Source organism: Ambystoma mexicanum, chromosome 10 (assembly GCF_040938575.1).
Source record: "Ambystoma mexicanum isolate Mex_15411 chromosome 10, UKY_AmexF1_1, whole genome shotgun sequence".
Taxonomy (NCBI): Eukaryota; Metazoa; Chordata; class Amphibia; order Caudata; family Ambystomatidae; genus Ambystoma; species Ambystoma mexicanum.
Genome location: NC_090932.1, coordinates 1,513,651,147 through 1,513,675,088, shown reverse-complemented (window position 1 = coordinate 1,513,675,088; position 23,942 = coordinate 1,513,651,147). Strand labels below are relative to the sequence as shown.

At 46.0% G+C, this 23,942-nt stretch overlaps 1 protein-coding gene across 1 annotated transcript in view; it reads right to left on the bottom strand.

The window, feature by feature from the left end:
* ATP6V0A2 (ATPase H+ transporting V0 subunit a2) overlaps positions 1-23,942 on the bottom strand; it is a 721,136-nt gene that overhangs the window by 39,619 nt on the left and 657,575 nt on the right. The window contains exon 16 of the mRNA XM_069619692.1: positions 20,063-20,182. Within this exon, the coding sequence (XP_069475793.1) occupies positions 20,063-20,182 (120 nt within the window). The remainder of the gene's footprint in view (positions 1-20,062; positions 20,183-23,942) is intronic.

The window sequence follows — 23,942 nt, the reverse complement described above, 5'->3', positions numbered from 1 at the left end:
GGCCCAAGGAGTTTGAGGAACTGATAAGAGACACAGGGGTGCACTGGGGACAGCACATCATGTATTCCTGCCTCTTGAGGAGCCTAAAATGCAGATGGCCGGAGACTGAGACGTCCTTTCAATCGCACAAGATTATTGAGACATTTTATTATGTATTGGAGGGAGGACATGAAGTCTCACGGATTTATGAGCTATTGATGTCTAAGGCTGGGAATGAATTAGGAATTAGGACAGACAAGGCCGAATTGGGAAGCAGATTTGCAAGTACCAGTGTCGGACAAGATGTGGAGTAGAGCTATAGTGTATCATAAAAAGGTGTTGAGGAATGCACGATTACAACAAATCCAATTGTAAGTGACCCATAGAGCATACCTGACTTCGAATAAAATAGCAAAATTCAGTCATGCAGCACCACAGTCATGCAAGTAGTGCGAGGAGATAAATGCAGACTTGGTACATATGTTCTGGGCATGCACAGAGATTGGTAGATTTTGGGGGGAGGTAGCCCAAGCTTTGAGAAAAAGCAGAGATTACCCTGAATGTTGGATCCCCATGGCTTGCTTGTTAGGGGGCCTCCCAAGGCCCAAACGAGCTAGACACGTGAGCAAGCTCAGGGACTTAGGATATATACTGGCGAAACGCTGAATAGTGATGGGATGGAAAGCGCAAACGAGACTAGCAGTGAAGGTGTGGTGGAAGGACTTGTTAAAATAGGCTAATGCGGAGACGGTGGTATGGCAGGAGGCGATGGGAAGGAACACGGAACAAGGGGAGTGGGGATTGGACGCTTGGAGACAATTAATTGCAGATCTGGCCACCTCAGAACAGGGTGCCAAAGACCTGGAGGAAACACGTGGACAAGTGGATACCGAAGCCAGGAGGAGTGCGGATGAATAAAGAAGAGAGATGGAACATTGGGTGCGAAGTGGGGCGGGTGGGTGGAGGGAGTTATGTGGGGTGGGGAAGCAGTTCACACAATTTAATGTGAAATGTGTTGCTAATGATGTAGAAGTTTGTAAGTTGTTATAGTTATGTGAAAATAATAAAAATTGTTAAAAAAAAAGATGGCAAAAGTGTCTCTGCGTGTATCCTTCTGCCAGGTATTTTGATTTCAACAGGAAAAGGGTCTTTATTCAACCTAATAACCACAAAGACCTGCTTTCCTTAAGTCTCTGAAGTTTCCTTCTGTAAATTTAGTGGTGCTCCTGGTATACTCCCCTGCCAGGAATCCTTTAGTAGGTTCTTCAGATGCCCTGGTATACTCTCCTGCCAGATATCTTTCCGCAACCTTAAAGTTCTTATTTAACTTAAACCTGCCTAGTATTTTGATTGCCATGGCCTTCTTTCATCAATGTCTTAGATTTCTTGGTATACTCCCCTGCCAGGAATCTTCTTACAATTTTAAAGTGCTCAATTAGCACAGATTCCCTGGTATACATCCCTGCCAGGAATCTTCTTACAATTTTGAAGTGCTTAATTAGCGTGGATTGCCAGGTATACTCCCCTTCCAGGAATACCCTTACTGGGGTCTTGCAGATCCCGGGTATGCTAGAGGGGGAAGAATACTGCATCTCTCCTGATGGGGTCACCACCTTTCCCCAACCGCCGTCTTTCCCTTTGATCCTCCCTCATAATACTTCATCCTCCCTCATAATACCACCCCCAAGGTCATGATCAGAGAACGGCTGTCGTCCCCTGGCCACATGGGAGGAGATCCTTGTCGGGGAATCAGTGATTCCATAGGATTCATCACACTTCATTAAATATGCCACCAGCATCAGTTAGAAGCAAACCTTCATTGGAAAAGGAGCATAACAAAACCAAAACATAACCGTATAGTAGCCATGTCCCAACATATAGTAAAGGGGTTAAAAATGAATTACTACAACTCAATGTCCATACAATCATAAAAAAAGCCAATATTGTTGACTTTTTTTAAATGTGAGAAATATCCAAAACAACAATATGTTGGAGAAACAAATGAATAACAGAATGAATGTCACTGACAAACAATTTCAGAACATCGCACATGAAACAGTATGACCTTTCAGTGCGAATGAGAACTCAAATAATATGCAGTATAAAAAAACTTGACATCATCGACAAGCAATCTGTTGCAAGACATGTATTGCAGACCTGATTCTAAAGATACCTATAAGGCAGGGACAGGGAGCAGCCATTCGAGAAGTTGGCATGACACTCCTGCTTGGCCCCAACATGGTGGGCACGCAAACTAAACTATTTAATGGTGCAGAAGGAGAAGACTGACACACAGGTGGCATGGTTTTTGGCATAAACTTTTATTATAACAGAAATAAAGAGAAAACCTACCTCTCCCTAACTCTAAGAGAGGTTTCCTTACCTCAACTAAAATACAAAGGATTCAGTCAGGATGTACATGTAAATCAAGAGTACACCGTCCTGTGTCAAAACCCTCTCTCTGTTCCTTACACTTACAATTAAACTAATGAAGTAGAGGATCTTCTTGGTCTAGAAGAATGGCTTCCTTCTTCTGGACAACGGGTCACAGTTCCAAGTCTTTTGTGGGATTTTTACCTGAGGGAATGACACCCTTCAACAAGTCTCAATCCCTTTTGAAGGCACAAAAAAAGGTTCAAGGTTGAAATGTTAAAACGTTCCGAGTTCAAACTCCAGAGATAAAGTTCCAGTTCAAACATCAACATTCCTTATTGCCCATAGTTGTTTCTTTGCTTTTGGGATCCTGGAGAATGTCTCTCTTCTCCAGGTGTCTTGCTCTCAGTAGCCTCAGAGTGCCAGAGGGAATGTCTCCCTTCCTCTTGCTCTTCATACACTATTGTTTCACAGTACAAGGGGGAAGGACTCCCTTCCCCTGGTCTTTCATACACAGTTTCACAGTTCACAACAGCAGCGGGAATGCCTCTTCCCCTGGCTTTTTTTCGTATATTCAGTATGGCAGACCTGGTTCACGCTCCTGCTAGATACTGCCACAAAGAAGATGTCTTATGCTATTCTCCCTTTGGAGTTGCGGGCCCCAGACCTGAGCTTTCCTCTGGTTTCTGTTTGGCAGACCTGGTTCACTCTCCTGCCAGGTACTGCCATGAGAAAGATTCATTATGTCGATCTTCTTTTGTGGGTGTGGGTCCCAGACCCGTGTTTCTCTTTGTTTTTCTTCTGGCATACTTGGCTCACTTCTTTGCCAAGTAATAGCACGAGGAGGATGACTGGCGACAATCTTTCTGTGTGGTTTATGGCCCCAGACCCTGTTCTCTATGCTTCCTTCTGCGCGATTATTAGTGTGCTTTGATATATTATGGGTACTTTCCCTCTTTCCCCTGTATTAGGAACCCTTTCTTTGGTTCCCCTGCTGTTGCCTCTGCAACGCTTTTGCGTTCCGACCAACCGTTCCGATAACACCTGTACCTACACTGTTGGGCCCATCAGGCTCTTCTTCCCACACTGAACCGCCATGTCGTTCTCTGTTACTCCAGGGAGGGATTGACAATTGGGTAAGTCCGTCTTCTCTTTATTCGGAAGGGCCACCAACAACTGGAATGCCCATTCACGTTCTTCCAAGTGCTATTCATTACTTTGCATTTCCTCCTTGCCCCAGTACAATTCAAGGAAGTCTGGTCCTCCCTACTCTTCCTCGTCTCAGTGATATAGCAGTGTGATTCATTGGGTAGGTGAGGGGTCAGCAATAAGAGGCAGACACAAAGTTGTAATGTTCTCAACAGTATCCATGTTTATTAAAAGAAAATGGGTTTGGATAAAGGCTCATCTTTCCCTATCCAAAAGAGAACGTCTCTCCCTATAAATCAAACTACAACAAGCTGACATTGTGTCCAACATACATCTCACCCTCACACTAACATTCAAATTCAAAAGGTTACTGACCTTGAGGTGCGGCTTGGCACGTTTACTTTCCAAGCTGTGAGCATTGAGAGGTTCTTTCCTCCGATTTTTTTGTCTGGGAGCAGAAAGCGACCGAGCCTGAAAGCAGCTTGGTTGGAGTGCCGTGTGCCGACTATAATCCTGTTGCCATCGCCGTGCAGGAGCGGTCTGCAGCAGGTTTTTTAGCTAAGACGGTAGCCAGGTCTTTTGTATTAGGCTCAGAGAGCTTCTTGTAGCATCTTGTAGATGCCAGCCATCCAGAGCAGCATGCCTGCAGCCCGCCTGTAGTTCACCGTCATTGAGCTGAGAGCTAAGATGAGAGCAAAGATGCAGTAAGGAAGTGGTTGCTTTGAGCCTGCCCACTTTTTGGTGTGGTCCCCAGGTCTATCGCTAGACAATACAACAGCTATTTACTCTCCCATTTACACAGAGGCTTAAAGTAGGAGTTGGTGTTGGGAGTCTGGTCAGCTCTACGACCCTTGTGAGTCCTGTGAGCCCTGCTGCTGGTAAGATAGCTGCTTGATCTTTAGCCTGCTACTTGCTATTCTTCTTTAGACAATTTCGAGCATTTTAGCTTGTGACTTGCCACCTGCCACTTGTTACTTCACTAAACCTGCAAAAATAGTAAGTTTTGTTTTTTTATAACAAACACAAAACAGCAAAGTAGTCCCACGGCACAGTGTGCTTAAGCTTTTGAGCCACAAACTTGAGCTTTAATTACCCACGCATTACACAGGTTAGGAGTGGTGACTGTTGGGCTTATGCCCTTTGAACTACTGATAGGTGGAATGGCCTAGCTCCTGCTTGCCTGACTATCCTGGGCCTTTTACTCTTGGAGGATAGCAAAGGAGCTGAAAAATATTTTTAGAGGAGTGCAGGTGTTTGGCCATATTGAGGGTGCTGGAAGTGGCTGCCTAGGTGAAACCCAGAGAATGCGGCTTGACCATTTTTTGCAGTGTTATAATATTTACATGGGAATTAGTGTTCGATTCTCCTCTCTTCATTTGGAAGCTTCCCCTCTGTTAAATCTCTCTGCTAAATGACAAACGATATAACCTTGTTGACTAAATCGTACTTAGTGGAGGGTGTGAGTATCAGAGGCAACATTTGTGGGGGAGAAGGAGCGTACATTTAAAATGTACAATTTGAGAGGTGCAATTTTCCAGGACTATTCACGAGCACCGGAAGTGGAGGTTATTCAAGAAAGATTGGGTGCACAAGCATCAGGCCTCTCACCTCTAAATTGGAAAGGTCCACAAAAGCTCCTCTGGCGGTAGAGCAAAGATCTTTAGAAATCGATGAACGAACACCCAGAACAAACATCTCAACGTCTACATGTTTGATGGGTGATATCTTTAAACAAAATTTAGAATACACGCTATCTACCTCTTCAATGAAAAGGTCAATAACTAACTTAGCAGCAAACAAACAAAGATTACGTAGTCTGAGCGCTATGGACAAATCTGCCTTTACTACACTTTTTCCTGCAACAAAAACAAAAACAAGGAGCAGTAACTAATTTGGATAACTCATGTGAGAATGGAAGAGGGGGGAGCCAGCTGTGAGGAAAAGGCTGTCCAAGCAAAGGAGCGCTTGCAAAATCAGTACAGCTCGGCAACCTTGTCAACTTCTGATTTTGCACCATGCAATGTCAGTACTAATGTAAGAGAGAAGCCAAAACCCCACTCTGAACGACAAAGGAATTTAGAACCATTGGGGCCTTCTGAGACTATGCTGACAGCCTTCAGCTTCGTTCTCACTTCCTTGGTGAATGTTTTCAAATCTTTGAAAGGCGAAGTCTAAATACACTCAGGCATTCTTTTGGAACTAACCAAGGAAATAGGAGGCTATGAGTCATCCTTGGTGGGCCTGAGTGGGGCGATAAACTCTTTAATAAATTAGCCCCTGGAAGAGTTAATTAATCGGGAACAGACCAACGAGTTAAAAGGGCTGAAAGGGAAGTGCAGCTCACAGTGAACAAATGTGCACAGAAATTGAATTCCAGATGCAGAGAAAGATACAAGAGGAAAAAAAGTCTCCAATGATTTCAACCGAAAGCAGATGAATGGATGCCTCTTCTGATGACACTCCATTAACGATGTCGGTACTCGAGGAATTTATAAGACTAGCCCAACTAGGCGATGAAGTAGAAAAACAGATTCATCAAAAAGGAAAATCAGAGCTTTCGGCTAAATGTGCTTGGAGAAGTGAAATGGTTTCAGATGTATGTATTGTATTGTATTTGGTTATTTATATAGCACTCTTTCCCCACTTGTGTGTCCTCAATGCACTTTTTAGGTTGGAACGCCCTGGAGACCGTAGTCAATGTGCTGGAAAAATCGAAAGAGTTTAGATTAGGAGATGCATGTGTGCATTTTGCCAGTCTAGGACTTGGTTGGCTGGCTATGCTCGACTAAGCAGCCCAAAGCGAGGTCAGGGACATGGGTGGGCGCTGTTGGTGGTTTAAGATAGAATGCTATTGTTGAGAGAGCCGATGTGTGACCAGCTATACCGGATTTCTTTCGTAGGTAGTCCCTGTATGCTAGTGGCATGGGTGTTGAGGTACGTCAGGAGTATCAGTCTGGACGGCTTTATGTGCTGCTAGACCAGAAAGCATAGCCATAGCTGCATTCTACAGTGCATGGATGCTGGTCCTTGGTTAGTTGGAACTCTAGGGGTTTTAAACACTTGATTAACAACCAGGACTCTACGTTGATAAATTATGATATCATCTTACTGCAAGAAACCTGGTTACTTTCTTCTCCTGCCTGGAACAATTATGACATCTTATCTGTTCCAGCGAAAAAAAGCTAAACTAGGTCGTCTAACCTCAGGGCTCCTAATAGCTACTAAACAGAGCACTCAAATTGCTTCTCTCCAAACCCCTTTATTCAAATGGTCAAACTATCAAAAAATCAAACAACTTATGCTGTTATCAATGTGTACTGGAACCCGGAAGGAATAAATGATGACGGGTTCCTAGAATCCGTAACCGAAACTCTGGATCTGATTGCTCAAGAAAAGCAATACTGGCATACAATATTAGCTGGTGACCTGAACCTACATTGTCTAGATTCAAAGCGCTTCTTAGAACGCTCTAGACTATCAAAATGGAACAATCTAATCAAATCCAGAAACTTGTTTATGCTCAATGGTGCCTGGTCGTCAGATATTCCTCCCGTTGCCACCTGGCATAGGGGAACCAGTTCGCCTGTTATTGATTTTGTATATGTGGATATGATATTGTTTTCTCAACTAACCTCCTTTAATGTAATACACTCTGACTTAAGTGACCATAATAAGCTATGCCTGTCGTGGATTCACAGGACTATAGAGAAGACATTTCCTAGCAAAATCCATTTAGGGCATATAGTGGTTAACACCGCCAGGAACAGACTTAGATGGTCAGAACCATCATTGAATGCATTTAAGATATGTTATGCTTCAGAAATTGTGCGAGTGAGACGAAAAGACCACGCATCTAGTTTAATTTATCCAGAACTAATGCAACAGTTTCAACCTAAATCCATCCGGATGCAAACTAAGCAAACACCTCATTTGCATGTTCATAATCATGAAGTTCATCGAATGAAAACATAGGCGAGATACCTTAAACGCAAAGCCATGAGTTTACCTATAAAGGAGCGAGCCAAAGCTCTAACAAGGATTAATACAAATTATAAAAATTGGATAAAAGGTACAAAATCCAAGCTATACCAAGAAGATGGGAACCAAATGCTTAGAAATCTATCTAGTAAAAATGCATCTCTAACTTGGGCGCTGATAAATCAAACAACTTCTGGAACACAGGTGGCAGTTCAAGCGAATATGATTAAAGAACAAGACTGGATTGACTATTATATAAAAATATACAGTCTTCCAGTCTCTGTCACTTTTCAGAGAACTCAAACAGAGGAAAGAACCTTTGAGCTCAGTTATGATCGTGATGACATTTTATATTACATAAATAAAAGCAGCCACTCCAGGGCCCCTGGCCCTGATGGATTATCCAATGCAAATTTGAAAAAACATCCAGATATTTGGGCCGACATTCTTAAAATCATGTTGGACAACATACTACTTACTCAGCACATCCCCGTTTCTTGGACTGACTCAATCACCATACCAATTTATAAGAAGGATGATCGTGCAAACCCTGCTAGCTACCTAGTAAAATCTTTGGGCGCATCATACTAAAGGAATTAAATAAATGGTCATTACACGAAGGGAAGAGAGATCCCCTACAATCGGGGTTTGTGAGTGGCCTTGGCACGGTGCCCAATATGATTGCTTTAAGCATGATACAAGATCAAAGTGCCATAAAACAACAGCCGTTATATTTGGCTTTCATTGACTTCTGAATGGCCTTGGATTCTGTTGATAGAAACCTACTATATACCAAACTAGAAGCTTATGGATGCCCATCGTCTTTACTAACCTTGATCAGATTATTACACATAAATACCACTATGAGAATTAGGCTTACACATGAAGGCCTATTATCAGCGGCTTTCAGAACTTTACGTGGCCTAAAACAAGGAAGTATCTTGGCTTCAATATTGTTTAATCTCTTCATACTTGACATGGGCTTGTTTTTTCTTCGAATTACATCAGACTCTCCTAAACTAGGGTCCCAGCATATTCCGTGGATGTTATACGCGGACAACCTTATACTAATGTCACACACACCAATTGGTTTGCAGAATCTATTAAATCCACTAACTGACTTTGTTAAAGCAAATAATTTGATCATTAACTTGGAAAAAACACAGGTTCTTGTCTATACAATTTCTAAAAAACGTAGACAGTCTAAGTATGTATGGCATTTGCAAGATGTTCCGCTTAAGGTTGTCAATGAGTACAAATATTTAGGAATTCATGTTTATAATAATCCTTCAAACATGTTGTACCATGATACCCTTAACATCAAGATGAATAATTTAATATCTCAAGCCAAGATTCTGAATTACAAATATGGTAAGTTTACCTGTAAACATGTGGCATTATTCTACGAGCTGAAAGTTATTCCTATAATGCTATATGGAACAGAATCAAAATTAAACACGCATACAAAAGTATGGAATACTCTTCAAGGCCGTTTTTGGAAAACAATTTTGCATTTACCCAATTCCACTCCATTGCCAATAATTCGACATGAACTGGGTTTAGTGTCAATGGCAGCTCGCTTAAGCTGGCGCATGTCTAATTTCTTTCAGAAGTGTATATTGGGCCTTGAGGACAACAATATTCTAGGTACAACAGCCCATCACCTTATAACCTCAAAGAATAATTTCCCAAAGAAATGGCGTGTAAATGTCCTAGAAAGCATGGCTAAAGCTGACATAACTCGGACTCTATTACTCGAGAATCCTTCTCGCGCTAAGGTGAAATTGTATCAGTGGGACTGGATTCAAAATCAATCCATCTGTATGACCTACAAAGATTTTGACACTAACTGGTTTGGTCACAAAAAGTTGCGGGCCATGACTTTCTACCTGCTAAAATGCCCTTCGAAAACTCTGAGGCAAAAGTTTCTAAGGTTTAGGCTAAATCTGAGGCCTACACGAGAACTTCTAACACGTCGAATGAAAATTCCATCAAACCTGAATTATTGTTGTTTTTGTCAAATAACTACGGTTACAGAAACGCTGCAACATCTAATAATAAGGAGTCCAAAATTACTTTCTCAGAGAATGATATACTTCAAGAACTTGGTTTGTATGTATGGTGACAAAAGTGATGATGAAATTTGGCGGGTGTTATTTTCAACAGATAGACTAGCACTTATGAAAGCTATAACACAGTTTTTGGATTGTATTTTACCAGTGAAAATCAAACTCTAGTGAAAGAATAATGAAATTACTAATTTCTGTCCTTATTTACTTCATAGTGCTAGTTTTGTTTCATCTCATCACAATCATTTTCCTTTCGATTTTATTTTTATATTTTTCCTTCCTTTTAGAGAATATTAACTGTTTTAATTATGAATGAACTAAATGTTTGCAAAATGTTTTGTATTTGAAAAGTTGTTTAATTTTAACTAAATAAAAAAAAAAAGATGCTTGCCCGTGCCTGCAACCTGTGTCCACAGATGTGGTGTAATATACATACCATAGCCGTGATGGATGAAATTCACAGTTATATAGAATGCGTCAATGGCCAAAGGAGTCATCACAGGTAGGAAGGTGTATAGGGTGCTAGGTGAGGGGTGTCATAACGCATTCTCTGTGGATAGTCGTCCCTGCTCCCACGGGGGGATCCCTCCCCATGAGATCCTCCTGCTGAGTACCACCCCCTGGGGAACTATTGGGTAGCAGTCTCAACTCCCTGGCCTCATAGGAAGGGGCTCCCCCTCGGGGAGAAGTGACGGCATCCAAGGATTCATCACAACTAATAGAAAACTCCCCTCATCTGGACTTAAAGGGAGGGGGATAACCCAGAATGGGCAGTGGTAGGGACATGGAGCTAGGGTCAGCAGAAAACAGGCAGGAATGACTCAGACAATCCGATGCCTTATTGCCTGAATCACTCTATTGTGCCACAGCATCAAAAACAGCCAGATACCATGAGATGCGATTTAGGGGGAGGGGGGAACAGCATTCTTGAGAGCTGCATTTACTGAGAGAGAGGGGAGCTGACGAGATGTTTCAGAAGGAGGCGGCAAAAGCATGGAGGGAAGAGTGGTTGGAGAAGGGACTGCAAGTGGAGAAGGGCGAGTAGGTGCAGAAGTTACAGTTAGAGCAGGAGGTGTTGGAGTACAAGATGAAGCTGGTAGTGGTGGTAGAGTGTAAGGAACTCATGGTGACAACAGTAAAGACAGACACAAGTGTTCACAGTTCAAGGGTGTTTATTAAACTGTAAGTTCAGGCAGAGCAGAAAAAAATCTAACTTAAACCTAAGATGGGAGCAAGCGTCGACCATCAAATGAAAAATAAGGCAGTCCTTGTGGCATCTTGACAAAGTAAAAAGCCTAGAGAAAAAAGAGAAAATACATTGCCATTTCCTTACAACTAATTACAGAAAGAGTGTGGGACAGGGTATTCAAATAAAGGAAAACGTGTTCAAATAATAAGTCATGATGTGATTGCCTCCAGGTCGCCCTTACCCACATTTTTAGCACGTGAAGCACAGCACACGCTCGATCCTTCCGAACACGAGCTAACAGTTCCGTATCAGCTGTCAGGTTCTTTGATGGTTAAATCTCTCTTCAATAAAAGTCTCCCGCCTTCAAGGCCTGATGCTCTCAACAAACAAACACAAATGTTGTGTTCTACGAACACTTTGGGTGATGGCTTTACCTCCGAGTGCCCCTCTTCGGGGCGCAGATCCCTCAGAAGAACAAGTTACTTTCTTACCTGGTAACGTTATTTCGATAGGATGGTCCGACGACATATTCCATATCTATGACAGGTAATGTCCACAGCGGTGCTGCTTCGGAAAATCTTCGGCGTCTGCGTCCTGAGTCGATGACGTCAATGCGCCGTCCCCGAGGACCTGCTCCGACGGCCAATGCCACCCGATGTGAGAAGTAGGACGCACGACACCCGTAGCCTCAGTTGTAGTTTTTTCCCCCAGAACTTGTGCCACCAGTTTTCTGCTAGTCAGACACACAAGACCTTGCGGAACGCAAGCTGCAATCGCAAAAGAAATTCTGCAGCGGGGAAGGTAGGGAGGGAGCGATATGGAATACGTCATTGGACCATCCCATCGAAAGAACGTTACCAGGTAAGAAAGTAACTTGTTCTTCGAGGGGATTGGGTCCTCCGACATATTCCATATCTATGACAGGCTCCCAAAGCAGTACCAAGCAAGGAGGTGGGAAAAGGATTTAGAACACAAATTTAGCATGCCCAATCAAATTGCGGAATAAAGGACTGCCTTGCCAAAGGCCAGATCCTGCCCTCGGATGGAATCGAGGGAGTAGTGACGTACAAAAGTATGTACTGAAGCCCAGGTGGCTGCATCACAGATGTGACAAATAGGAACACCCCTCTTTAGGGCAGTAGAGGCAGCCATACCCCTGGTAGAATGGGCCCGCAAGCCGACCGGTGGGTCCTTACCCGCCAAGCGGTAACACTCAGAGATAGCCAAAATAATCCAGCGAGACAAAGTCTGTTTTATCACAGCTTGTCACAAACGCTTTCCAGCGTAACCAATGAAGAGTTGATCGTCCACTCTGACCCGGGACATGCGTGAAATAGAATAGCTTAACGCTCTCCTAGGATCAAGCCTATGGAGCCTCTCCTCTTCTTTACCAGGATGTGAAGGAGGATAAAACGCTGGAAGAACAACCTTCTGGCGTAAATGAAATTCCGACACCACCTTCGGAAGAAAGGAAGGACGAACTCTAAGGACAACCCTGTCCTTATGAAACACAGTGAAGGGTGGCTTAACTGAAAGTGCCTGTAACTCACTCACTCTGCGAGCGGAAGTAACCGCAACCAAAAACACAGTTTTCAGAGTTAACAGTCTCAAAGGGCAAGAATGCAAAACCTCAAACGGAGCACCGATAAGAAACTTAAGAACAAGGTTCAAATCCCAACCGGGCACCAGAAAAGGTGACGGAGGGAACACATTAGTGAGCCCTTTCAAAAACTGGGAGATTAAAGGAATCTTAAAATAGGAACATTCTTCAGACGAGCGCTTAAATATGGACAGCGCCACCAGGTAACTTTTAATGGTCCCCACTTGCAAGCCCCTGTGGGCCAAGGAAAGCAAAAAAGACAGAACCATGGGAATGTCACACTCAAAAGGATCCACATTCTTAACTCTGCACCAGTCACAGAACTTTCTCCAACGGCAACGGTACAGAGACTTTGTTGCCGGCCGCCTGGCCGAGAGCAACACCTCCATCACGTCTTCATGGAGGTCCCAATCCTTATACCTCAACCTTTCAGAAACCAAGCGTGAAGGTTGAGGGATCTGACCTCTGGATGGAGAACCTGACCCCCCTCCTGTGAGAGCAGATCGTCTCAGTAGGGAAGACGACGTGGAGGGCAGATAGACAAGTCGAGAAGGTCCGGGTACCACGTCCTCCGGGCCCACGCCGGAGCAATGAGGATCATCCGGGAACCGAACCTCCGTAACCTCTGCAGTACTTGCGGGATGACGGGGACTGGAGGAAACGCGTACAGCAGTGGGAATGACCACTCCACCACGAACGCGTCTCCTAAGGCTCCTTTTGGAGGAAATTCCCACAAGCAGAACCTCTCGCACTTCCGGTTGACACTGGAGGCGAAGAGATCCACTTGAGGGGTCCCCAAAAGGCGAAGATCTCCAGGAGAATCTCCTGAGCCAACTCCCACTCATGAGAGATTGCGCTCTGCCTGCTCAGAGCGTCTGCCGTCTCGTTTTCGTCTCCGGCCAGATGAACTGCCGAGATCGAAACTTCTTGCTGGATTGCCCAGAACCAGAGCTGCATCGCCTCCCTGCACAGAGGAAGTGACCCTGCCCCCCCCCTTTTTGTTGAGGTAGTGCATGGCCACCGTGTTGTCCGTCAGGATCAGGACATTCTTCTCTCGCACAGTCAGCAGAAAAGCCTTCAGGGCTAGCCTGACGGCCCACAGCTCCAACAGATTGATATCGAGTCTGGACTCCGACGGAGACCAACGACCGCTGACTGTCAACTCGCTGGCATGAGCTCCCCATCCCGTGAGGGATGCGTCCGTCACAATCGTTACCTCCGGCCAGGGTAGCCAAAATGGAGCCCCCTTAATCAGATTGTCTTCGACGGCCCACCACAGAAGGACCTGGGCGACCGAGGACGGCACCTGAACAGGGTCCGACAACCTGCCGGAGGACTGAGAACACTGGAGCTTGAGTGCCCATTGCAAAGATCTCATCAGCAACGCGGCCTCTTGCACCAGAAGAATGCAGGATGCCATGAGGCTGAGCAATCTCAAGAACTCGAACGCTGGGAGACTCTGGGCAAGCTGAAACTTGTGCACCATCTGCTGAATGTGTTGAGCACTCACCTGGGGAGGAAAACACTGCCCCAGGGACGTGTCGAGCACAGCTCCGATGTACTGGAGCCTCTGAGTTGGTGTCAAATGGGACTTCAAGTTGAGGGAGAAGCCCAGCTTGTGGAGGGAGTGGCAGGTGACTGACAGATGATCCAGGGCTTGCTCGGGAGAGCGCGCCCTGATCAACCAATCATCCAGATAGGGGTAGACGTGAATCCCTCCTTTCCTGAGGTGCGCTGCCACCGCTACCATGAGCTTGGTGAAGACCCTCGGGGCAGAGGTCAATCCGAACAGCAGGACCCGAAACTGAAAGTGTGAGTCGCCAACTGCGAACCTCGGGTACTTCTTGTGCTTTGGATGGATCGGCACATGGAAGTAAGCGTCCTTGAGGTCGAGAGACACCAACCAGTCCTGAAGTTGAAGGGCCTGGAGGACTCGAGAGAGAGTAACCATCTTGAACTTGTCCTTCCTGAGGAGTTTGTTCAAACCGCGCAAGTCCATGATGGGTCTCAAACAGAGTGTGCGTGAAACGTGACAAGGCACAAATGGAGTTGGCCGCCTGAAGCGCCATACCATCTGAAGAAAACACTTTCTTCGCCCAGCCGTCAAAACGCTTGTCGTCCCTATCAGGAGGGATGGTAGGATATGACGCCTGCTTTGCCGGGGCCGTAGCCGCCTGCACAACCAAACTCTCCGGATCTCCGGAGTGGGGTGCCTGGTCAAGTAGCAGGGGTCGCTACTGGCTGGGCGGTATTTTCGCGGCAAAGACTTGCCCACTGCCGGGAGACATTCCGGAGCAGTCCAAGCCGCCGCCACTCTCCTCTGTAGAGTCATATGGAACGGCAGTACCGGGTCAGTTGGTGGACCTTGGTCGAGGATATCCGTAAGGTCATCCTGAAGAAAATCCCCTGCGGGGGCAGACCATCCCAAGTACTCGGTGACCCTGGACATAAGGCGCTGGTACGAGGAGTCGGCATGAGTGCCAGGCTCAGGCCTACAAAACTCCACCTCCGGAGAGGTGTCCAGCCCACTGGCATCGTGCAGGGACTGCCGCAGGTCCTCAATTTGGCTATGGCCCAAGAGAATCTCATCCGGCACCGTATCCGGAACCATGCCACCATCAGAGCCCTCATCCACCTCTGAAATAAACTCAAGCTGGCGGTAAGAAGGCACAGAATGTGGAACAAAGCCATGCTTGACCTTTGCCAGAGCCCTTCTAGGTGGTTCCACCGAACCCGTCAAAACAGCCTTGAAAGGCGTCGAATGAATCGGCGCCAACGCCGAACGCGGCGCCGACAGCATCGATGGCGTCGACACAGTCCTCAAGGCCGGAGCCTTGAGCGTGTCCCTTGACAGCCTGGGCACCGATGGCATCGACGACTTCTTCGGAGGCGGGGCCTCGAAAGAGTCCGTCGACGACCTCAGCGCTACCGGCGTCGACGTCTTCCTCGAAGACACCACAGGTGCACACGGTCTCGAGCGCGTCGAGGACCGGGACCTGGAATGGGCATGACGAGAACGATTCCCCTTGTCCGAGCGGGACCTCTCCCGCGAATCGTGCCGACCGAAGGCGAAGGCGTGCGAGTGGTGTCTCTCGACCGATCACGACCGACCCCACTTGGAGGTGCGGACGGACCAGTGCCCTGCGATTCGAGAATCGCCAACATTTTCTTCCTGAAGGAAGCCCATTCCTCCGGCGTCGCCTGCTTGGAGGGGTAAGCGACCCGCCGACGGGCGGAGTCCTCGGATGAGGAAGGCGACCGATGACGGTGCCCAACTCAGAGGCTCCCACAAGGCTTTGGACATGAGCGATAGGCAGTTGACACAGTCATCCGTGTCATGGGCCTCCTCGAGGCACCAGAGGCAGGCGTCGTGCGAGTCCGTAACCGACATCTTGGACCCACACTCCCCGCACTTCTTAAAGCCCGGACGCGGTGTGGAAGACGAGGTAGACATCTTCACGAAGAAAGTACTTCACAATACGAACAAGTTCGAAGAACCGAGAAAGAACAGAAACTCCAAAGAGTCGAGGCACGCCGAGATCTCTGAAGCGAACACGTTCGCGGAAAAAACGGAACTGAGGCTACCGGCGTTGTGCGTCCTTCTTATAACATCCAGTGACGTCGGCCGCCGGAGGAGGTCCTCGAGGGCGGCGTATCGACGTAGGACGCAGACGCCGAAGATTTTCCGAAGCAGCACAGCTGTGGTGACTACATGTCATAGATATGGAATACGTCGGAGGACCTAATCCCCTCGAAATGTTCTCTAATCGAGTCCAAAGTCCTAGAGCTACACAGTCCTTAACAATGTTGGTGCTCTGGAGGCAGAAGTTTAGTACAAAAAAAACATACATGACACATACGTTTGCAGAGGTCATTGCTAATATCTAATGACAGAAGCCAAGTCAGATATTTCAAAATCACACTACAGGACCTCATACCCAAGTTAGCAGTCACATCCACTTCAAACAGGCCTCACATGACAATTAAAAGAAGGAAACTTAATGATGACCTAGGTCACAACTTCAACTTTTTAAGCTAACATGCAGTTCAGATCGAAAAACGGTGCCCACAACATACGTGACCAACAGGAGCAATAATTAAGTACTTGCAAAATCCATCAAAACGGTTAATTGCTACCCATGTCCGAAAACCAATGCGCGTTGACATTTTACTCTGTCCGACACCATTGCTGCTGGATGTTACAAAGTATTTTACTCAGCTTGGTACCTCAATGGTGATCTGTACACTGCCGGTCAAAGACGTGCGGCTTAGAGGTTCTTCTGTTTCCCTTTTTATTTTATTATTTTTTCTTTGCGAACGGGCAAAGGCACAAACGTCCCTGCAGCAACGCATCATCTGGCTGGGCGCCACACTGTTTAACGCACCGATTAGGATGGCAGAGCATCCAAATTCCGTACGCCACCACTCGCTTGGGCCTCCATGGATGCATGCATCAAAGTTCTTTACTCTCTTCCCTCATTCAACGTCCCAGTGACGCACTGCGCACCACATTCTAAAATATCCTCATAATGCCGGAGTCTTAAAAGAGCACAGAGCTTCCCCGCTCTGAGATCTGCTCACACGGAGCTGGCACAAGAATAACGATATTCACTCTGTCATCTCTGACTACGGAGACTGCCCCGCCACGGAGGCCGCACTTCTAGCCCACAGGTCTGAATCCTGCAAAGACACAGATGAACAATTTTCCGGTCAACAGATGAATTTTCTTTCTTTTACTGTTCCGTCACAGCATTTACCATATGTTCCAAGTTCCTATAATGGCACTCGCTGTCCAGCAACAGATGGGTCTCTCCCAGACCTCTTCAGGCAATTTCAATTTTTTTCTCCCAAGCCGCCCTGCCTCACTGAAACTCTCCAGCCTGCTCCTGGTGCCCTGACTCAGCAAGCCAATCCCCACTGGTCACAGGGCCCTCTGACAGCCCCTTGTAGCCTCGCTGGTTGTCCTGCCTCTGCAGGACGGGACAATTTCTACTCAAGGCCCTTTGGCTGCTCCTTGCAGCTGTGCTCTCTGTGTCCGGTCACTGCAGGACAGCCCAAGACATCTTTCAGCCCCTCTGGCTTCCTTGGACATACTTTTCTCCCAGACCCACTGGCTACTTTGAGTGGACCGGACTGCGCTGTGCTCCCACCCTTGTCTGCTTGTACCTGTGGTTCACTCTGTGCAGGAGTCAGCTCACATATAGGGTGGCGGGGGGCCGGTGGATGTCTCTGTTCCAGGGGTCTCCTTTTCTGTCCCTCATTCCAGGTACTGCTCCCTCTGGAATTCCTGGATCCTGGACGCCATTGTTAAGTTGTACTCTTGTGCTGAAAGAATTCCAGAGCCACAGGTAGGGAACAAGCTTCTTTACTAGGTTCCGGATTGCAAGATGACACAAGAGGTAAGTTCATGGGAAGGGAAGTAGAAGGTACAAGAAGTACAAGAAGGATACATAAGAAGACATCCACCGGCCTCCACTCTCACAGGCAGCTCACTGTAATGAATCTCATGGCACACAAAGGGCACTCACACCACAACATTCCACAACTTAGATTCCACCAGGCATTACATCAGGCAAGCATCCACACAGGGCCAGAGCAAAGAGACACAGGACATAACAAACACCAATTTTCTATCAAAACTAGCTATAATACCAGGAAATATGTAGTCTTTCTTAGCTCAGCCTAAATACTTTTAGCCGAATGCCTATCCTTTCGATCCATGAGGGCATTTCCTTGCTCAACCCCGTTCCTTTCTTTGCTGCTTTCAGCAGAAGTGTTATTTCATTTGCTCTATCTTGAACTGCTAATTTGTGTGCTGCCATGCCGTTTTCCAGTGATGTTCATATTTGTGGTACTTGAATTTATTCTGAGAGTATGTGCTTTATTTTACCAAGAAGTGATCTTATTTTCAGCTTGTGCAAGGCTTTACATGCCCTCTTATGAGCTCTGGAGTGCCCATTGTGTATAGGGGGATATCTGTGTCCCCTCTTGCTCTTCCTGGTCCTGCCAGCACAGGAGTTTCTCCTGTGCCAGTGACCAATGGTGAATGTACCTTTAACATTGCAACTAACCTTGGTGACACTCTAGATAATTTTTCCTGAAATGACTTGCAAAGGTAACTGTTGCTAAAATGTCTTAATGATTCCTGAAAGCCTTTGGCTATGCTTTGAAACCTACCAGTTATGACTATTATTTATTATCATGTCTGAATTTTGATTATTTGTACTATTATGCACTAGAGGATCCAAATTAATGTGGTGTGTAGGTGTAGGCCTGAGGCATTTTCTTTGACCATTTCTTCAGTGGGCAAAACTGTCCACATCCATTTTTTCCCATCCTTAACCTATATGTGTTAGGTAGTTATCAACAGGCCTAGAGACTTCCACATATACCAGGGTTAGATTGCTTTAGGACGCTGTACACAATTGCGCAGGGTGATAGGGGGCTTTACTCTCTTGTTAGACTTTGTGGTTCCCTTGTTCTCCCCAGCCCTTGTTAATTTACGTTGGGTGCCCTGTCCACATAACCTACCTCAGAGAGAGGTTTGGCTTCCCTTTCTTGTCAGGTGTCTTAGTCCCCATTAAGGTCCGTGGTTGTAGTGCCCTCAGCACAGGGTGGTACAAAAGCAACCTTAACAGCCAAGGATACCAAGACGAAAAGTAGAGTGGGGTCTCATCCAGCTTTTCCCTTTAACTCATGTCTTTGTCTAGTTGTGCGAAGGAGTATGAACAGATGACCACACCAATCAGGGGTACAAGTAATCTGTAGCTGCTTATGGCACTTTGTAAGCTTTACAGGCTGTGTCAGACCACACCTTTGTCCCTTGGGTTGGGTGGTTCATGTCCAAAGCTGGAAAGTTGGGACCAACTCTTAAACAGAGCTACAATGAGAGTGGAGGATATTTTGAAAGTGACTTTTTGGTTGAACGATTTAGCCTTTAAGAAACTGTCTTAAGTTGGATGGCAGCGTGGCATTATTAGTGACGAGGAATCTTTGAACAATCCTATTGCTGGCCATGTGTTTGATTAAGGCATTGAGCACACATACTGCCTGATATATTTAATTGTTCTGGTTTTGGGTGCTGAAGTGAAGAGTCTTTGATGGGATTTGTAGTTCACAACTTCATTCTTCTGCACTGGTTTGTATCGATGGTTGTTTGCAGTTGCTGGTCCGCTTCCTGATCCGGAGGTGTCTTCGTTATGTTTCTGAATTCTTAAAAATCCCCAAACAACTAAGTAGTACTGGACTAGAAAGGGATCTCTCACACAAAACATTACAAGTAAGCACAGGTGATGCTGCTGTAGACCACACACACATTTTGAATATTGCACAGTTCAGTGATTACCACGATAACGGGTTCATGGTGCTTGACTGCAATTATAACAAGACCCATTTAAACGCTGCCTCAATAGAGTGAAAAAGGCCTGATTTGCCCACATTCATAGGGATAAAGCTTTCCAAATAGGGCCTGGCACCACAGGAAGGTCGCTACCTTATACAGTACAGGTGTCTATTTGAAATTAAGAAATACTAGCACTTTCTCAGTTGCAGATCAAAGACACTGCAGCTGAATGTAGTGTTTGCATTGTTGGAAAAGAAATGGCATTCCTGTGCAATGGTAGCATCAGTGAATAATATCCTGCTTTAAACATTTGACATAAAGTACACCTCTAATCGAAATTTAAAAACGTACACATTTAAAGTATTGCTGAAATCGATACTCACTCTGTACATTCTAATTCCTCTGGCTTTGTTGTGCAACCAGTACAGGTAGAGTGGTTTCCCCAGGAGCATAACTGGAGCAGATATAAACATAATAGCAACCAGAAGCTTCTGAATAATATTCTGTTGGAAGAAAACCACTTTTTTCATTAAACAGGTTTTAAACATTTATTAACTGCATTGCATGCGGAGAGCTGGCCTGACGTAGCCACCAGCTGTACCCAACGCCACCCATTTTCCTTAATATTTCTATGTACGTCCATTAATAAGTTCATTAAGAAGATAAGGCCAGTAAGTGATTGTTTCAAATGCTGATGGAACATGAAATATGAATTTTGTTTTAGGGCCAGTAGCAAACAAATACATCAAACCCCAGCATCTGTAAATGCAAGAATAACTCACCCGTTGACGGCTGGTTAAACACATGAACCATATGCCCACCGACCCTATATTTCGATAAGGCTAGCATTTAACAGAAACGAGAGAACACCTTTATTCGCAATTCTAGGAGGACTGCTTTTCCCCCAAAAGTACAAGTTCCGATGTGTACGGAAAAGGATACAGGCAAATGTCAACAGACGAAAGTGGTCAGGGCTTAGTAGGAGAGACCTTAAAACAGGAAATACACCCATATATTCATTTGTAAATGCTCAAATGTAAATTGTAGTTCAGCAAAGCCTTCTACCTAGAGGTGAGGTAGGATGGCATTGCATCAAAAGTGAACGTAGGCCTATTTATGGGCTGTATTAACGAACAACTATCCCAATTCTTTTTTACACATATTTGACCGAATTTTATGCAACCCTCTATATGCACAACATGACACGTGCCTGTACTCTGCCACTATATATTTGTGCAGGATATAGATTTGTGCATGATAACCATATTCCAACCTATCCAAACCGGGGTAATTAAGAAAAACTGGGGTGGGGAGAAATTAGGATCAACATATCTCAAAAGAGATTAGAACACACTTTAAGAGCACTCTACCTCTAGTGAACTGCAAAAAAATGCCACACCACAGACATGTACCCCAGTTCACGATGATGGGGCTCCATCGGCACTTACCCAGAAGCTACAAAAAATAGGAGTTTCAGAGGTAATGGCCACAGGGCACTTCCTAGTAAAATCTGCCAATAATAATTACGCTACCAAAAAAAATAATGTGCACACTATTTGATAAAAATGGACAGGATGCACTTTATTCTAGAGATGCAGGACTGACTCGTTAGTACATGAATGAGGAATTATTTGATGGCAAATTTGTCAGATGTTTACCCTGGAAAGATGTGTTTCATGCTGCAAGTGTGGCAAGTCAAACATCAATGGGAATTAATATACCCATGAATGCCTTTTGCAGGTAGACATTTGCAGGAATTTCATTGAGAACAGAAGAGAAATAGCGGGCGACTTACAGGCCGATTCATGGAATAAATGTGCGCCGAAAAGGGGAGCGCAAGTGGGAAAATCGCAGCGCAAACGTGAAAATCGCAGCACACGCGTGCCAAAGCCGCGCACATCGATTCATGGAATTCAGTGCGCGTGTAAATCCTGGGATGTGTGCTAAAATCATGGGTGGTGCACGCGGGCTCACACGTCATCAAACGGCGTGCACTACGCGTATAGGGAAAGCGTACATAGCGCAGCGCACACAACAAATGTGGGCGGAACACTGGGCGTAACACGCGGAATGGGGAACAACACGCAAAAATGTGGGCGTTACGGGGGAAGTACAGGAGGTAAATGCTCGCAACGCCCACAACACATATTCATGGAATTGAACAGGATAAAGGCGTGCGCCAAAAAAGACGTGCTAATCCGGAAACACGTACGCCAGCAGGAAGCAGGGGTAAGTGGCCCCGCGCAGCATAAAATTGCGTGCAAACAACAAACAAGCTCAGACGCTACGATGAATATACTGTTCCTCGCAGCAGTGGTCGTGGGACACCGCAGGAGGAGGATAGCCAGGCCCCGCATTTTTTTTACCCAGGACCAGCCTTTTTGGTATGCCTGATGACCAGGTGTATGGGAGGTACAGGTTTACACCACACATAATCCTAGAACTGGTCAGGGAGTGGGGGGATGATCTCACATCACCCACTCTGTGCTCCCAAGCACTGAGCCCCTTGGAAAAGGTGCTCAATGTACTGCACTTCTTGGCTACTGGGTCATTTCAGCTGACAAGTGCCATAGTGGGGGGTGTGTCAGAGGCCACGCAGTCACGCTGCCTAGACCAGGTGTTGGCCATCATGACTGCACGCTCCTCAGTCGGCAGGCACATATACATCCCCAGAACACCTGCAGAAAGGCAGGCCGTGGTGCAGGACTTTTACGGGGTGGCACACTTCCCCAAAGTGCTAGATGCCATTGATTGCACCCATGTGGCTCTACGTCCTCCCAGGGCCACTGAGCACATATATCGAAACCGCAAGCACTGGCATTCAATCAACGTGCAGGTAGTATGTGATGCCAAGGGAATAATCACTTCAGTATATGCCAACTATCCAGGGTCAAGCCATGATAGTTTCATTTTCAGAATGTCACCCCTAAACCGGGTCCTGGAAGCTGGGCGGCATTGGTGACACATGGCTGATTGGTGAGTATAAATGCCTCTGCACATAGATGCATGTCAGATACTGAGTAATGTGACAACACCACTAATGATAGCCATCATCACCTCCCCAGGGGACAGTGCCTACCCTCTGAGCACCTACATGATGACATCAATTCGGAACCCCACCACACCACCCGAGGTAAGATACAACACAGCCCATATTTCAACCTGGGGCATAGTGGAGCGCACATTCGGATTGCTCAAGTCACGCTTTCGCTCCCTTGACCGCTCTGGTGGGCAACTGCTATACGCGCACCCAGTAGTGTGCAGGATCATAGTGACAGCATGTGTCCTGCACAACGTTGCAACACGCCGGCGCCTGCCCGTGGACATGGTGGTGCCCCCACATCCCCAACCACATGCACGCCCGCTGTGCATGGGAGCTGAACGGGCACGTGGTGAGGCAGCCCGTACACAGCTTGTGGCAAATTACTTCACCTAAAATCCCACCCCTGCGGAGTGCACACAGGCCTGGCACATAACAGCTGACAATCAATGATAACAAAAGGGACAGTCAACTGTCACAACCATACCAGCCTGAGATTGTTCACCTGGAAGTGTTACATTGTGTGCATCCCTAACTACTTAAAGACACCCAATGCTGTGTCACAAAAAGACACACATTCATGCAGCAGGACTGATTACCCCCTTGCAGAAAACCACAGCAAAATAGTGCCATGTCACCCAACCCCTCCCCATCTCAGCTACCCAACACACCATGGCATGGCATGCAATGTGAAAGCAACCAAATGAATGCACAACAAATGACACAAGTGTCACAAAGTGCAATGTCCCTAATGTAAACAGTCCACAGACAATATGCTCTCAGTAATCAATAAGAAACACCACACATGAACAAATACTTACCAGAAACACAAAACAGCAGTACAGGATGAAAGCATGGCAACATATGACAGCGAAAAATTAAAATAGTGCAAGTCTCACAACCTGACTAAGGCAGCACATCGACCCCTTCCAACGGCAGAGTGTTGCTGTCAGGCAAATGTATCAGTGTACTGCATTCAACATGAACTGCATCTGCAAAGCAGACGGCCTTCTGAAGACATGAAGAACCTACATGTATATAAGGAGAAAGACATGGATGCACAAGCACATATCAATACACCATGCAGTGTAGAATCCAACAACAATCCCCACTAGGGATGTACACACAGTTTTGACTACAGACTGCCCACACAACTCATGGGAGCCCAATGTCACTGTGTAAGTTACTGTCACTTGGTCACACCCTTTGCAAGCCCATGGAAA